This window comes from Suncus etruscus, chromosome 14 (genome assembly GCF_024139225.1).
Source record: "Suncus etruscus isolate mSunEtr1 chromosome 14, mSunEtr1.pri.cur, whole genome shotgun sequence".
In the NCBI taxonomy this organism is placed as follows: domain Eukaryota; kingdom Metazoa; phylum Chordata; class Mammalia; order Eulipotyphla; family Soricidae; genus Suncus; species Suncus etruscus.
The window spans coordinates 9,711,351-9,729,701 of NC_064861.1; the positions used below are offsets into that span (position 1 = coordinate 9,711,351).

General features: G+C 39.1%; 1 protein-coding gene across 1 annotated transcript in view; it reads left to right on the top strand.

The window, feature by feature from the left end:
* The window catches only part of ANK2 (ankyrin 2), a 274,592-nt gene that overhangs the window by 56,781 nt on the left and 199,460 nt on the right, over positions 1–18,351 (top strand). Inside the window, 1 exon segment of the mRNA XM_049786554.1 lies at positions 216–317. Within this exon segment, the coding sequence (XP_049642511.1) occupies positions 216–317 (102 nt within the window).

Below are 18,351 nucleotides of genomic sequence, written 5' to 3' on the forward strand. Positions count from 1 at the left end.
CCTGTGAAGAAATTCCAGCAAAGAACTGTGTGACTTTGGGATCTTTCAAATGAGGAGGAACTTCTCTTCTCATTCCTTAGCATGTTCTATTCAGTGTTGAAACATATCCTAAACTTTTTTTGCTTGCAGTGCATACATTAATGTTTTTTGATTTTCATATGCTTTTATTTATTTTTTTTTAATGACTCACCTAAGACCCTTTCTTCTGTCCACAGTCTGACAGCAATGCCAGCTTCCTCCGTGCTGCTCGAGCAGGCAACCTGGACAAAGTGGTGGAATATCTGAAAGGGGGCATAGACATCAACACCTGCAACCAGGTAAGAGCAAAGTAGAGCTCTGTAGACCAGATGGAAATGTCTGATCTGTGCTTAAATTTTGTCTACCTTTTGCCTGATTCCCAACTTAGGAAGCCACAAACACTTGTATTTGCAGTAACTGTTGCTGGCAAAGCAGATAGACCCAAAGTAATACTTGAATGTCAAATTTTATTTGATTAATTTTTAACTATTATAATGTTCATGGTTTGGGCATACACAGTTACTACACCTTATCACAACAAAAACATCCAAGGTCTTCTACTAATGTCCTTTAGTCACTTTGACTTTGACTCTTCCTATTCCTCAACTTCTCCCTGCCATTAATTGGTAAGGGTTTTGTGACCCAAGGCCAAATGTGTTATCTTTTGACACTGTCTATTTCCTGGGTTTTTTTCTCAGCCTATGAGAAATGATAAGATCTTCTGATATTTGTTCTTCTCTTCTAATTTTTTTCTCTTGACATCTTTCTCTTCATTTTGCAGTGAGCAGCAAATTTTCACCTTTCTGACAGTGATGTAGTCCACTGTGTTTGTAAACCACAATTTCAGATCCACTGATGGTCAGTTTTGTATAAAGTGATATGGTGTTTTGATCAAGAATGATTCTGTTGATCAGTGATAAGTTACTTCTCATGTATTACCAACCAGACGCTGGCTTCTCTGTTGTGTACCCTGTGAAAATAACTGATCATTTCAGTTTAGCGTAGAGAAGTACAAGGATAATGCCAATACACTGTACCTTTTAGAAATTAGTTTTAAGGGGCTGGAGAGATGGCATGGAAGTAGGGCATTTGCCTTGCATGCAAAAGGATGGTGGTTTGAATCTCGCCATCCCATATGGTCCCCCGAACCTGCCAGGAGCTATTTCTGAGCATAGAGCCAGGAGTAACCCCTGAGCACTGCCAGGTGTGACCTCAAAAAAACAAAAGAAAACAAAACAAAACAAATAAACAAAAAAGGAAATTAGTTTTAAAATCTGGGTTAGAATATGAAGTAGTTGAAACTGTTAACTTGACCGACATGTGGGAAATGTGGATCAACCATTTGAGGAGTTTAAACAATGTTAACATTTTGGATATTATGTGGTCCCAAGGATGTTGATATTTTTGTGCTGTTTCTTATTAAGATTTTAATCCCATGAATTAAAGTGTCTAATTGAATCAAGTGTGCATTAGAGTGCTAAATGCTGATTATTTATGCATGTGAGACACTAATTGAGGAGACTTTTTTTTTTTTTTTTTTTTTTTTTTTTGGTTTTTGGGTCACACCCGACCGCGCTCAGGGGTTACTTCTGGCTCTATGCTCAGAAGTTGCTCCTGGCAGGCTCAGGGGACCATATGGGATGCTGGGATTCGAACCACCAACCTTCTGCATGCAAGGCAAACACTTTACCTCCATGCTATCTCTCCGGCCCCGAGGAGACTTATTTTATCATTGAATTCCAAGATACCAGCATGCCTGCTTCTGACCTGTCTCTACCTCAGTTATGCTTAACCGATAGTATCTGAATTTAGTAAAATTTTCAATTTTTTGGAAAGTTTTGGTTTTGAGGCCATATCTGGTGGAATGTAGAACTTATTCTTGGTTCTGTACTCAGAGATCACTCTGGCTGCACGTTGGGGGGCATCTGGGGTGTCAGAGATAAAACATGATCAACAAGATGTTCAAAAATAATGCTTTTACCTGCTGTACAGAGTATGCTAGCCCCTCCAATACAAATTGGGTTCAAAATTCTATTAAAAATATAATCGAGGGCCCGGAGAGATAGCACAGCAGCGTTTGCCTTGCAAGCAGCCGATCCAGGACCAAAGGTGGTTGGTTCGAATCCCGGTGTCCATATGGTCCCCGTGCCTGCCAGGAGCTATTTCTGAGCAGACGGCCAGGAGTAACCCCTGAGCACAGCCGGGTGTGGCCCAAAAACTAATATATATATATATAATTGAACAAATTTCTGCCCATGCACAAGAGATTTCTACCTGCTGATTTTCTCACCACTATGTCAGTTCCCATCCCTTCTTTTTTTGGAGGGGGGAGTTCCCACACTCGTTGACGCTCAGGGGTTACTTCTGGCCATGTGCTCCTGGCTTAGGGGAACCATATGGGACACTGGAGGATCAAACCATGGTCAGTCCTGGACTATTGCTTGCAAAGCAGGCGCCTTACCTCTAGCGCCACTGCTCCAGCCCCCATCCCTTCTTTTTATTTTTACTCAGTCACACTCTTTTCCCTTGGTTCATTTTCTACCAATGTCTACATTGTCTATCTACCTACAATGTCTACAATGTCTACTTACCAGGGTTACCATAACAGTTTCCTGTCTATGGTTATCATAATAGCCTTCAGTCTCATCCATGATTCTGGTTAATCTTAAACAATGCCTGGAGATTTTCTTCTAATATCATGGCACAAGCAAACAAAAAAACCAAACAGAAACAAAACAAAACCATCCAGTTTCCCAGTATCCAGCCTGGTTTGTTGACTCGATAAAAATTACCCGGAGGTTTTTGCACAGGGTATGGATTTCCATACTCCTCTTGAGAGTCATCCCCCTGACCCCCAACCTTTACAGAAAACCCTCACAGGGTGCTTGCTTTGCATATGACCAAACCACCTGAGTGGAAAGCCAGGCTAAGTCCTGAATATAGCAGGGTGTGGCTCCAAACCAAACCAAACCAAAACAACAATAGCAACAACATGGAGAGTTACTTGCTGTTGGAAAGCCCATTTTCTGTGGTCCAAGCACCCCATCCATAAATATTTGGGAGTAGTAGGACAAGAAGGAAGAAGACTACCTGCTTTTTATCTGGGGGCAGTTTATCTGGGTGGGACTCAGAGCACACCCCCAAGAAATTAGATGACACCTGCTTTCAGTCCAAAAGTAGACTTGTCCCTGTGCTCTGAAAGCTATTGATGCATCTGTATCTTCTTGGACATAAACTGCTGCATGCACCACCAGGGACTCAAGCATCACACCCATGGTCAGTGCACAGGGTATTGGTCTGTAGGCCAGTACTTTTTTTTTTTTTCCTTCACAATCTTCTTTTTTTTTTATAATGCAATGTATTGTATATAATAATATATTGTATATACATTGTATTCCATTATTGAATAACAATATTTTTTTTTCTTAACACCACCCATCACCAGTGCAACATTCCCATCACCAATGTCCCAAGTCTCCCTCCTCCCCACCCGACCCCCGCCTGTACTCTAAACAGGTTCTCAATTTCCCTCATACATTCTCATTATTAGGATAGTTCAAAATGTAGTTATTTATCCAACTAAACTCATCACTCTTTGTGATGAGCTTCCTGAGGTGAGCTGGAACTTCCAGCTCTTTTCTCTTTTGTGTCTGAAAGTTATTATTGCAAGAATGTCTTTCATTTTTCTTAAAACCCATAAATGTGTGAGACCATTCTGCGTTTTTCTCTCTCTCTCTCTGACTTATTTCACTCAGCATAATAGATTCCGTGTACATCCATGTATAGGAAAATTTCATGACTTCATCTCTCCTGACAGCTGCATAATATTCCATTGTGTATATGTACCACAGTTTCTTTAGCCATTCGTCTGTTGAAGGGCATCTTGGTTGTTTCCAGAGTCTTGCTATGGTAAATAGAGCTGCAATGAATATAGGTGTAAGGAAGGGGTTTTTGTATTGTATTTTTGTGTTCCTAGGGTATATTCCTAGGAGTGGTATAGCTGGATCGTATGGGAGCTCGATTTCCAGTTTTTGGAGGAATCTCCATATCGCTTTCCATAAAGGTTGAACTAGACGGCATTCCCCCAGCAGTGGATAAGAGTTCCTTTCTCCCCACATCCCCGCCAACACTGTTTATTCTCATTCTTTGTGATGTGTGCCATTCTCTGTGGTGTGAGGTGGTATCTCATCGTTGTTTTGATTTGCATCTCCCTGATGATTAGTGATGTGGAGCACTTTTTCATGTGTCTTTTGGCCATCTGTATTTCTTCTTTGTCAAAGTGTCTGTTCATTTCTTCTCCCCATTTTTTGATGGGATTAGATGTTTTTTTCTTGTAAAGTTCTGTCAGTGCCTTGTATATTTTGGAGATTAGCCCCTTATCTGATGGATATTGGGTGAATAGTTTCTCCCACTCAGTGGGTGGCTCTTGTATCTTGGGCACTATTTCCTTTGAGGTGCAGAAGCTTCTCAGCTTAATATATTCCCATCTGTTAATTTCTGCTTTCACTTGCTTGGAGAGTGCAGTTTCTTCCTTGAAGATGCCTTTAGCCTCAATGTCCTGGAGTGTTTTACCTACGTATTGTTCTATATATCTTATGGTTTTGGGGCTGATATCGAGGTCTTTAATCCATTTGGATTTTACCTTCGTACATGATGTTAGCTGGGGGTCTAAGTTCAATTTTTTGCAAGTGGCTACCCAGTTGTGCCAACACCACTTGTTGAAGAGGCTTTCTTTGTTCCATTTAGGATTTTTTGCTCCTTTATCAAAAATTAGGTGATTGTATGTCTGGGGAACATTCTCTGAGTATTCAAGCTTATTCCACTGATCTGAGGGCCTGTCCTTATTCCAACAAAAGAACTAAACCCCAAAGACTCTACCAAAAAGCTTCTAGAAACAATAGACTCATATAGCAAGGTGGCAGGCTACAAAATTAACACACAAAAATCAATGGCCTTTCTATACACCAATACTAATAAGGAAGAAATGGACATTAAGAAAACAACTCCATTCACTATAGTGTCACACAAACTCAAATATCTTGGAATCAACTTGACTAAAAATGTGAAGGACCTATACAAGGAAAACTATAAAACTCTGCTCCAAGAAATAAGAGAGGACACGCGGAAATGGAAGCACATACCCTGCTCATGGATTGGCAGGATTAACATAATTAAAATGGCAATACTCCCCAAAGCACTGTACAGATTTAATGCGATCCCCCTAAAGATACCCATGACATTCTTCAAAGAAGTGGACCAGGCACTTTTGAAACTTATTTGGAACAATAAACACCCTCGAATAGCTAAAGCAATCATTGGGAAAAAGAATATGGGAAGAATTACTTTCCCCAACTTTAAACTTTACTACAAAGCAATAGTTATCAAAACAGCATGGTATTGGAATAAGGACAGGCCAGTACTTTTGTTGTTCTGTGATTACATTCTTTGTCTTGTTTTGACATCATGAAATAGTAAGAGTTTAGCTTCTTAATTTCTAGTAAACTAAGTCCCAGAACTTAGGCAGTTCTGGACATTACCTATAGAATGAGGCCAAATCATACACCGAGTGTGTAACATTTTATTCTACATCTACATTCCTTTTCCATATTGTTTTCTATATTCCATCTTTTATTTTTAAATCTAACATCTTTTGAGTAATAACTCTCAGAGTTACTTTATTTCTTTGATATCTTTTCAGAGAGTTACTTTAAATGAAGAAATATATCCAGAATTCCATATGGTTCTATGAACCTACTTATTCCCAGTCATGACTTGATATTTGACAATGAAGTCAGGTTATCATTTTAACTTGTTATCATAGGCTTCTAAAATGTTTAATAAAAAACATTTCCTAATAATGAGTATCATCCCATCAGCTTTCTAATGTTGCAAAACACTGGAAAATACGCAACAAAGCTATTAGTTCAATTTGCTAAATGATCAGAGTTTAATAATAAAGAAAGAAAACAAGGAAAATGAGTGAACATCAGTAAACCAAGTCCACTTCATTCCTGAGTCTAAATTAACGATAAATGATTAATTAAATTAACTTAATTAAATTAATGATAGTTTAGATCTTAGAGGGTTTTTCTGCTTCTTATCCCTCAAGCAAAAGGTCAGTCTCCAACGGAGACCATGTGGTGACATGGATCAAACCTGGGCCTCCCTGGTCCATTCAGACCCTCAATTGCCCACTAGCCCTTTGAGCCTTCTCCTTGGCTTTGTGTTTAATAGTTGATCCAGACAGTGTTCAAGGAACCACATGGTGCCAGGCTTAAAACCACGGTTGGCACAGGCAAAACATATGTAACCCCTGGCCTTTATCCACCAATTGAGATGTTTTTGACTCTTATTTTATATTACTTTGTGAAAATCTCTTAAGTCTTTGCAATTCTGTGGAGAAACCTAATTTTTCTGAGTTACATCAAAGAATTTTTAGCAGCAACCTTGAAACCTTTGTTCTTCTAGTGGCAAATTTTCTACTTAGATTTCTCTTTTGTTTTTTTTTTTGGGGGGGGGGCACACCCGTTTGATGCTCAGGGGTTACTCCTGGCTAAGCGCTCAGAAATTGCCTCTGGCTTGGGGGGACCATATAGGGGGACCATATGGAACGCCGGGGGATCGAACCATGGTCTTTCTTTGGCTAGCACTTGCAAGGCAGACACCCTACCTCTAGCGCCACCTCTCCGGCCCTATATTTCTTATTAAAAGGAAGAACATTTACTTCTAGGAGAAGGCAACAGAATATCAAAAATCGCATAAAAACTTAGAGTCCACTTGGGAGTAAACCAAATCTGGGAGCTAAGCGTTACCCAAGTTTGTCCCCCCAAATAAAACAAAATCTAAAATAAATCTAAAATCTAAAATAACTTATAGCCCAGAAGTTCCTCTGGTGTCAGCCCCTTGGCATTGACCCCTTCCATTTGGAAAGAAACTTATTTTGTTCTTGTTTCTAAAACCGGAATTCAAATAGTACCTTTCTATCACAGCAAGCAATGTAAATCAAACTAGGAAGTGTGAAAGGACTTCCCAGGTGACACGTATTTTTGCTGTAATTATTGTCTGAAATTTACACAAGTCATTCCAATAAAATTCTTCCCAATATTCAATGGATTTTCTTCAGTCACCTGTGGCTCGCTTGAGGAGTAAATGAGTTCTATATTATTCATCCTCAGGAGTGTGTACTCAAGAGAGAGGAGGGAAATAAAGTGACTACTGGTAACAGATTAGCGTCTCTGCTGTTAAGACTTCGTGCTGGGGGCTGTGCCTGTGATACAAATCAAAAGAGAAGAAAACCTGTATGAGGTGATTTTGCAGTGACAGACGGACTCCCCAAATAATTGTCTCAGGATCGTTCCTACTTAAGTTCAATCTACTGTGGGATATTCTCTCTTCTGAGCCAACATCATTGTTGGCTTTTTTTTTCTTGAAGCTCAAATCTTTATTTTATTTTATTTTTTTTAACATTTTTTTCCTTTATTCAAAGTAATATTTTATGTACATATTAACATTGAGTCAGGGGAATTCCCATCACCAGATTTGTCCTCCCTCCACCCTCGTTCCCAGCTTGCATCTCATGTCTCCCAGCCCAAGGCTGCTAGAATGAGTGAGCCCCTCTGTGTCTAGCTTACTACTTAGTGATCATACAACTGTTTGGTCTTGGTACCCTCCATTATTTACCCCTTTATTTGAGAGGCAGAACTAGATAGTTCAAGTTATGTAGTTTTGTTTGAGGAAAAGAAAAGCCATAAAATGGGGTAAAAATCAAATAAGCCGAAAATGGGCGGAGTCCCTTCTAGAGGTCTCTCAACCTCAGTTTGAGAGAGGAAAGTGAAAAGGAATTGAAATACCACAACAAACAGAAATATCAAATAAAATATCCAGTGAGCACTACAGCAATAAAGACAGACACGACATAATAGCCACTGTCCTGTAATAAAAACATGACAGAGCGCAAAAAGGAAAAAAAAAAAAAAAGAATGGAGACAACTTTAATATCCACACCAAAACAAAGAAGTAAAAAAAAAAATAAGGATACATAAATAAAATAGATAAATTAAATAAATAAAGATTAGCTTTTCCCCCCTGCATAGGCACAGTAAATATTGGGGGGCATTAGAAAAGGATTCCCTTGGCCTAAGAGGTACAGGCTTCTCCCACCCTTGAAGTATATTGTCATGGGTTTAACTATAGATTCCTTGCATGTTCATTTACTCTCCCCTCGGTGCTTTCATAATGTATGGAATATTGAAGCTCAAATCTTATATTTTTAGTTCACCATTGCCCATATGAAAGAGAACTTTACTCATCCTTAGATTTACATAATAAGGAAAGGAGCATTACTGTCCAAGAGCACCACCTCCAGGCCTCACTATTAAGTCAAAGAAATATGCCGAATCCTCCATTGCTCCCTCAGATATGGGGAAACTTGAAAGCTAATGCAACTATAGGGAAAAACAGAGAGGAGAGTAAACCTAAATTTCTGGAGTGCTTTCTGACATCTCAGACAGAAATCAGAAACTTTCTGTTCATCTGTTAGATTTCTCAATGAAAGCAATCTGGACTGCTCCAGCCTTCCAAAATACCCCTGTGTTGGCATGCTGCAATGCTTTAAACTGAGCTGGAGATGCAAATTCAGTTTTTTTTTTTTTAATAAAATTGTGTTTATAACCACTATGAGAAATTGTAGAATTGAATCATTAAACATCTAACTTCTCATCATTCATAAGCTATGAGAATAATTCATATATTTAGCACAGCTTAGTATGCCTTAAAAATTAAAAAAAGCTTGTTTCTTTTCCAAATAATTACAGATTTTCTTAAGATTTCAGATAAAATATAAAACTGGGTTTAACCTCATCCTCTTTTCTACATCTGGATAAGAAAACAACTAATGTTAGCGTTTTTTTCTGTTTCTAAAGCTCTAGAGTTACGTTATACTCTCTTTAATTGATTATAATCTAATAGATGTGATTATTAGATAAACAAAATTAATCAGCCAAATCTTAAAAAAGTTAGAATCTGTAATCTTTTGTGTGTGTGTGTGTGTGTGTGTGTGGTTGTGTGTGTGTGTGTTGTGTGCTATTTTGGTATTTTTTCTATATTTGGTTTTGAAGTTATACCAGTGTTCAGGGATTATTACTAGTTCTGTTCTAGTGCTTAGGGGTGACCACTGGCAGTAGTCAGGGGACCAGAGGTTGTGTCAGGGATTCAGACCAGGGCTGGCAGGAAGCCTGGATTGTACCTTATCCCCTGTGCTATTTCTCTGACCAAGACTTTGTAATCTTTTCATGAAAAAGTCATAGTTGTTTATGAGCCAACAAAAACCTCCAACTCTTCAGACACTTTGTGCAGAAAATTCTTAAGTACCATTGTAGCATTATTGATTGGAGGGTTTCCATGGTTAGCTATTGCATGTAGTTCTAGACACTGCTCTAAAGGCGGCAATTCTACCATGTTCTGACACTTGGTTCTTACCACTTACTGTTAATTTGTAAAGGTATGGAGTAATTAGGTCAATTCTGTGTTTTAATTCTCAGAAGCTGAAGACAAGGTCAAAGCACCATTTCCAAAACATTATTAATGTTATTAAAACACCAGATCTTTAGGTATAACTTGTAGATATAACAAGAAGGTACACCCAGCTATGGCATTTACATCTGCTGCCAGAGCGATGACTCAGACAGGAACATATTTTGGGAAGTCTTGTAAAAATGTGGATGCTGGGCTGAGATGGCTCAAACGGCTGGGAGCATCTGCTTTTGCCAATAGTCACCCAGGTTTCATTCCTGGCATTTTGCATAGCCCCCTTTCCTGAGTACTGTCAAATGTGGCCCACAAACCACCAGACAAATGAACCATGTATACTGGAATCCAAATACGTATCTTATTCACTTACCCTCTATATGACCTTGAGCACCCATTTTCCCCTTGACTCATTTTCCTCTACTGTAAAATGATGATCCTGATGGAAGTAGAAGATATTATGTTAAATGAAATAAGCCAGAAGAAAAAGGAAAAAATAGAGAATGATATTACTTATATGGGATATTTAGAATAATTGTATGAAGAAATGCAATAATTTAAATAGGAGTTGTCAAGAACACTCCAGGCCCCTGAGTATAGTGAGGAGAAGGAAAGAAGTTGAGTGGAGCAGGACTCCTGAAAGGATGGAGGACAACAGGCTAAGGGGTTTCAGGTGCATTGATTGTGTTAAGAAAAGGCAGAACTAAATATCTAAGCCAGAGTAAACAACAATGAAATCATGAGACCCAAACTTTTACAACTAAAATAAAAAACAAGCCTGTTATGCTGGCAGGCTGGGCGACAGGGAGGGTGGCATGGGAACTGATTCTGAAACACTGTATGTTTGAAAATAAACTATGAAGGACTTTGTAATTCACAATGCTTTAAATAAAAAAATATTTTTCAGATGATCCTGATAATGCTGAAGTCAAAGTGTTGTAGTGATGGCTTGAGATATTACAATATGTCAGCTGAGAAATCTGCTTTAAATGAGCTTTAGCAAATGGTCTTTTTTTTACTTGAATAATCTTAATAGTTTGATGTTCTCAGTCTAAACAGTGGCAAAAGCGGTGTTGCTCCCCACAGGCAAAATGGGACATCAGAGGCATAAACTGGCCACCAAAGAGGAAAAATCATGGCTAGTTGCAGCAATGACTGTTTATACCTCATACATTGAGCTAAATAAAATCTATTTTCTCAAGCTAAAATCTTTTTCACAAATGCCATTTGTGATTGCTATTTGTCTAGACCCCTTTGTAAAAATGCCAAAACCAATTTCATTAGCCTGGGATTTTATCAGGCTAACAGAAATGCATGGCAAAGAATTAAAGTTGTGGACTTGAGCTACAGATGAACATAGTCTCAGCATCGTAATGAAGACTAAAGAATGTTGTTCAATCTCTGCTTTCAGTCTTTGGGCGGAGTAGTTGCTTCCTTTAATGTTTTGTTTTGTTTTGTTTTCTTTTGGGGTGGGCACACCCAGTGATGCGCAGGGGTTACTCCTGGCTATGTGCTCAGAAATCGCTCCTGGCTTGGGGGACTATCTGGGATGCTGGGGGATCGAACCACGGTCCTTCCTAGGTGCTAGCTCGGGCAAGGCAGATGCCTTACCACTTGCGCCACTGCTCCGGCCCTGCTTCCTTTAAATTTTTTTAAGTTTTATTATGGCACTATAAACCGTAAGATTGTTCATAATAGAATTTCAGGCATACAATTTTCCACTATCAATTCTACCACCAGTGTCATCCTTCCCCCAGAATATTCTTAGGTTTTTGCATTCATTACTGACCCCTCATTTAAAGATGCAAAAAGGAGAACATCTGTTTGCTTCTGATTATGTGTGTCCCAAGTTTTTGTTTGTTTGTTTTGTTTTGTTTTGCTACACTCACTGGAGCTGGTGGGGCTCCGGGGATTATATGGAGTTGGGAATTGAACCTGGGTCATCTATGTGCACCCTACACATTCTGGTTTTGTCCTGTTATATTTTGACCCTGAGTTATTTGGTAATTTTCCTCAGTGCATTAATACAAGTTCTTGCTCTATACTGAATAACACTTAGTCAGGTTAAATTTGGACAATGCTTGCCAAATAATTTAAGTATCTAGAAAAGTTCAATACAATATCAATTGTGGTTCAATGTGCTGTAATTCTCAAGGAGGCTTTTTATATCGACAATTTGCCTGCAGCTCCAAAGTTTTGTTTCTATATATAACTATACAGATTTGTGAAGATGACAGAAATGAAACTTACTTTAGTTTTGAAAATTGCCCCCTGAGGGGCGATTTTATGAAAATTACTTCTATGCTGTCTTCCTAAGTATTTTGCTGCTATAATTTAGAACCATTTATATTCCTGGAATTATCTGGAATGCTTTCTTCCAATGACACAGATTTTCATGTTTTTTTCTTCCCCATTTCTACCGAGGCACTGAATATACAGTAATTAGTGATATTGGCACATTGTTCCAAAAACCACACTATCCACTATTGTAACCAATTCCCTCCACCAGTGTCCCGAGAACCTCTTCCCGTTCACCTCATTTTCTTTTCTTTTTTAAATTTTTATTGTGGTCAAAGTGAATTACAGTTGTTTCATAGAAATATTTAAGGAACATAAGAACATGGCAATAAATGAGGGCCATTCGCACCCCTCTAGTGTTGTCCTCTCTCCCACCCTGTTCCCAGCATGCATACCATATCTCCTTCCTTACCCCCATAGAACTAGTGTCACTGTTCCTCACTTGAGCTTGTTGTAAATTGGGTATCGATTCTGTTGTCGTTGACTATGGGTTTGGTGTTCAAGTCGATCATTTTTTATTTCTACTATATATTCATTCGACTGACTGTTCTTAGTACTATCCATTTCCCCCCCCCCTCAAATTGTGAGGCTGAACAAGGTAATTCTAGAACTGTAGTTCTGTTGGAGATATATGGAAAGATATGGGAGAAGAAAACAAAAACATAAACAAGAACAAAAGCAAAAGGGAAAAGAGAAAAAAAAAGGAACTAGGAGGGGTCTTATCTAGGCATTTAACTTTCCCTTTAGAAGGAGAAAGAGAAAAATGGAAGAAAAGGGTAACCAAAAAAAAATTAAAACAAACAAAACAAAAACCCTAAAAAACTAAAAAACAAACAAAACAAAACAAAAAAAATGAATAGGGCAGTAGTAGTAACAAAAGTACAGAAAGAACAACAACAACAACAAAACCAAAATAACAACAACAACAAAACCCAAACCAGCAACTGTTTAGAAAAGTTTGTGTTCCTTCTTTTTTTTTTCTTTTTTCTTTTTTCTTTTGCATAGGCACAGTAAATATTGGGGAAATTAGAACGGGAATTCCCTTGGCCTAAGAGATATAGGATTTGGTTTCTCCCGCTTAAAGCATCCCGCCATGGGAACAACTATGGACTCCATATACGCTCATTTTCACATCCCGTGTTCTTTTTATGGTGCCATGGAACTTCCTATTCAGCTGTGGATGATGATTTCGTGCCTCTGTAGCTAGAGATCTTGTTATTTGCACAAGTCATAGGATGAAGGCTAGGAGAGAGCTTTTTGTTGTTGTTGTTGTTGTTGTTGTTGTTGTTGTTTTGTTTTTGTTTTTTTGGGCCACACCCGGTAACGCTCAGGGGTTACTCCTGGCTAAGCGCTCAGAAATTGCTCCTGGCTTGGGGGACCATATGGGATGCGGGGGGATTGAACCACTGTCCTTCCTTGGCTGGTACTTGCAAGGCAGATACCTTACCTCTAGCGCCACCTATGGGAAATAGGGGGATCGAACCGCGGTCCTTGGCTAGCGCTTGCAAGGCAGACACCTTACCTCTAGCACCACCTCGCCGGCCCCGAGAGAGCTTTTTTTTTTTTTAACGGTTCTAGAAGTTCTGTTCCATCTCTATTGTTGTAATCAGTCTTCTGTCATTAGTGGTCTTGGTTTTTGCTCAGATCCTAGAACAGAGCCTAGGATAGAGTCTTTCAGTATGGTTTCAGAAGTTCTGCTCAGTTGCAATCGTCGAAGTCAGACCTCTGGAATTAGAGATCTTGATTTTTGTACAAATCCTAGGCCGAAGCCTCAGCTAGGATCTTTCTCCCTGGTCCCTCAATAGGTTCTGCCCAGTCAATGTTTGTCAAAGTCTGTCTTCTGTAGTTAGCGATTTTGTTTTTTGCATAGACTAAAGGATGTCATGCCTCCTGCTTACATGAGACTGGTTGGTGATGAGATAGGGCAACCTTCTCTTAAATCAAGTTGTTGCGCATTCCTCGTGTCAGGGTGCCATGTCCAAACTGTTGTGAGTTGGTGCCGGAGCGGTATTAGGAATTTCCCAGAGAGGAATTTGGTTCCTGGTGCAGGGGCTGGGACCTGTGTTGGTTCCACATCTGGGGTCTGGGGTTCTGGGTTGGACGGTCACTGTCCAATCACATGGAGAGTAAGTTGGGTCCACATGGCACATGATCAGGGTGGGAGGCTTCCCTAAATTATGGATTGTAAGGGTCCTTATCCCTTATAGATAAGAGTTTGTTTCTGTGTATAAGATTTCCCCTTATTTAGAGTGCCTATGCAAAAGGGGATGGTGCCAAATTATGTTGTTGGTGGAATTGGGGGTAAAAATGATTGTCTATATATTCTCTGTGCCCTGGTTTTGACCTGAGCTTTAATCCCAAGCAAGACTTTTTCTTGTAGGTTTTCATACCAAGCAGAGCCAAATCTAGTGAAATTAAAGAGAAGAAAAAGAAAAAAGGAAAAAATATGTAATAGAAGAGCTAATTAAAAATAAATTTAAAAAGGAATTAAAGAAAAAATGCTGTTTAAGAGATTATCTTACATTTGGGGAAAAACAGACTAGGGGGTATTATGGTAGTGGTATTAAACATATAAAGGAAATACAGGCTTGCCCATTAAGTCTTTTGAAATATTCCTGTGGGGGGTGTAATCCAGGGCACTTTTTCATCACACATCATGTCTTGTTGAGTTTGAGGAATGTTTTGCAGATGTAAGGGATTAGGTAGTGTCATTGGACTGGGGGTCCTTCTGGGACTGAATTAGTAGCATGCAACAGTCCCTGATTAGGAGGGTGGGAATAAGGGCCATAAGACAGGATTGTTGGTTGTAGTTTCTTGCCGAGGCACTAGATGTGGGACTGAGGGGTTGTCCTTTCAGTTCGGGAGCTGGGTGGTGGTTTATTGGGTCAGAAGGTTGGTCTCGGTACCTAATGGGTTGAGAACTGAGGGTAGAGAGGGTTAAATAAAGAAGGATAATGGGTCAGGGTTGAGGGATGAGAAGATAGGGGGATTTCTGACAGGGGAAAGGGAAATAATATATAGGAGGGGCTAGATACACTTTAGGGATGGCTTGTTTACAATTTAGGTTTGGCAATCAGACCAGAGTCCACTGTCAAATTTATGCCCACAGATAGGCATAAATGTTGTTGGAGACCTAACCGTCAGAGGCTGGGTCTGAGATCTTAAGAAATAATTGGGTTAATGTTCTTTAAAGATATTTAAATATGCTAAGATTAATTATATTTTATTAATTTATTTTCTCTTGATTGTTTACTTAGGATATTGTTTCTTAATGCCTATGAAAGAACTTTTCATTTGATACCTCCTTGATATGATTTGCTTTTAAAAATAATTATTTGGGGCTGGAATGATAGCACAGTGGGTAGAACATTTGCCTTGCATGTGACCAACCTGGGTTCGATCCCTGGCATCCCATATGGTCCCTCAAGCCTGCCAGGAGTGATTTCTGAGAGCAGAACCAGGGATAACCCTGAGTGTCACCAAGTGTAGAACCCAAACCTAAATAAATAAATAAAAATAATTATCTAAAATGTGTTATTCTTTCATTAATTTTCACTTGTAAATAGTAACATTTTTTTCTAAAAAAAAAGAAATAATTAGATTAAGAAAAGATAAATAATTGGCTAAGATATGGATTAGGAGAGAAAGAAGGAGAAAAACAAAAGATAAGAGAATAGAACAGAAGAATAGATGAATACGGTAAAATTAAGTTGAAGAAGGTTGGGCTGGTGCGTCGGTGTTGGAGGGTTTTCCACTTTCAAGGCTCTTTATCACTGATGGTCGTGGTCTTTGCTAGATAGAGGTTTCAGGGTTAAATAGTGACTGGAGCTTTTTAGAATACGCACCACTTTCGTGTCTAGAGTACTAAGCAATGTGGTAGTGAGGACTATAAGGTGTGGCTACCTTAAGGAGTATCGTCCACTGCATCTTTTTATTTTTTTTTTAAACCCTTCACCAGTGCAACATTCCCATCACCAATATCCCAAGGTCCCTCCTCCCCACCCCACACCGGCCTGTACTCTAGACAGGCTTTTTACTACCCTCATTCAGTCACATTTTATTATGATAGTTCTCAGTGTAATTATTTCTGTGACTACACCCATCAATATCTGTGGTGAGCTTCATGTCTCTGAGAATCATTACACAAATGTCTTTCAATTTTCTCAAAACCCATAGATGAGTGAGACCGTTCTGTATTTATCTCTCTCCCTCTGACTTATTTCACTCAATAGATTCCATATACATCCATGTATAGGAAAATTTCATGACTTCATCTCTTCTGATGGCTGTATAATATTCCATTGTATATATGTAACATAGTTTCTTTTTTTTTTTTTTTTAGCTTTTTGGGTCACACCCAGTGGTGCTCAGGGGTTACTCCTGGCTGTCTGCTCAGAAATAGCTCCTGGCAGGCACGGGGGACCATATGGGACACCGGGATTTGAACCAACCACCTTTGGTCCTGGATCGGCTGCTTGCAAGGCTTGCAAGGCAAACACCGCTGTGCTATCTCTCCGGGCCCATAACATAGTTTCTTTAGCCATTCATTTATTGAGGGGCATCTAGGCTGTTTCCAGAGTCTGGCTATTGTAAACAGTGCTGCAATGAATATAGGTGTGAGGAAGGGATTTTTGTATTGTATTTTTGTATTTCTAGGATATATCCCTAGGAGTCCACTGCATCTTAAGTATAGAGGTACCTTTCGTAAGGAGCAACTGACAGCGAGGGCTTTAACATAGATTGAATTGAGTGAATTTATTTAACATAGAAGAATAAAAGAGAGAGGGAGAGAAGAGGTAGAGGGAAACAGAGTGAAAGAGAGAAAAAAATGAAAGAAAAATGGAATTAAAAAAAAGAAACAAAAAGTAGTAGTGATTTGCCAAAGCGTGTTAGATGAGTGGGACCTGTAATATAAGTCTGTGGTGCACCATTGAGTGTTCCGGTGGTCTGAATGATCATATGCTTTGGGTCCTAATAGAAGATATAAACAAAAGGAAATGAGTAAATTAGAGTATTTATCGAGTCATTGTCATAATGAGCACTGTATATGGCATCTAGTGTGAATGAACACTGAGGTCTGAAATTAGGATGTCCACCCTATGTTTCCAAGGCCCACTGTGGACAAAGAAGGTGAAGGGTTATTTTATGCTTGGTTAAATTAAGGCATTAAAGCATATTGTTAGTAGTCACTGTAGCGAGAGTCCCAGGCTTCCAATCCTATTCTGCACCTGGTTCGGAGGAAAAATGCATTAGGACATTATTATAGCCCATTGTAGTTAGAGGTTAATTGCATAACTGTTCACTCTGAGCTCTTGTTTCCATCGTTGCTGGTTTCTTTAGGTTATAATGGGTGTTCACATCTTTGTGCTGCCCCCCTTCCATTTTGTTTGAGCACTTCTCATTGAAGCTGGCACCTACGGTGTTTGGAGTTTCTACCCTTTCTACCCTTGTATTTGTTTGTGGGTTGCTATATGTAAATGTGGTATATATTCTAAATACCTCAAAGAAGTGCTATCATTCTGTATTTATCCTTCTTTTTTTGGCTTACTTCGTTTAACATAATATTTTCAAGGTCCATCCATGTTGCTGCAAAATCCACGATTGTATCGTTTCTAACTGCTGTGTAGTATTCCATTGTGTATAAATACCACATCTTCATGATCCAATGATCTGCTATTGGATATCAAGGTTGGATCCAAATCCTCGCTATTGTGCTAAGTGCTGCGATAAATAGTGGAGTGCATGCATATTTTGGGATGAATATTCTTCTATCTTGGTGATAGATATCTAGTAGTATGATTCCTGGGTCATATGGCAGCTCAATTCTGAGATTACTAAGCATCCTCCATACTGTTTTCCATAGGGGTTGGACCAGGCAACATTCCCACCAACAGTGGGTGAGAGTTCCTTTCTTACCACATTTTTGCCAACAGAGATTGGCCCCGTTATTTTTGATGTGTGCCATCCTCACTGGTGTAAGGTGGTACCTCGTTGTTGTCTTGATTTGGATTTCCCTAATGATGAGTGATGGTGAACATGTTTTCATGTGTCTCATGGCCATCTCTCGGTCTTCCTTGGAAAAGTGTCTACTCATTTCTACTCCCCAATTTTCTATGGCTTTATTAGGTTTTGTGGAGCTCATCTTTCTGAGTACTTTGTATATCCTATATATCAACCTTTTATCTGATATGTCGAGTGTAAAATTTTTTCCCCCATTCTGTTAGCTGTCTTGGTTTTAGCCAGAGTTGCTCTTGCCATTCAGAAACTCTTTAGTTTGATGTAGTCCCATTTATTTAGGTTTGATGCTATTACTCTTGCCATTGGCAATCCATCATCAAAGACTTTTTGAGGTATAAGTCTTGAAGTGTTCTTACTATTTTTTCCTCAATAAACCTTATAGGTTAGGGTCTGATTTCAAGGTCTTTAATCCATTTTGAGTTGATTTTTGTGTAGCGTGCCATTTACCTAATTTTCATAGGGTGTTTTGAATGGATTTTAATTTGTGTCTCC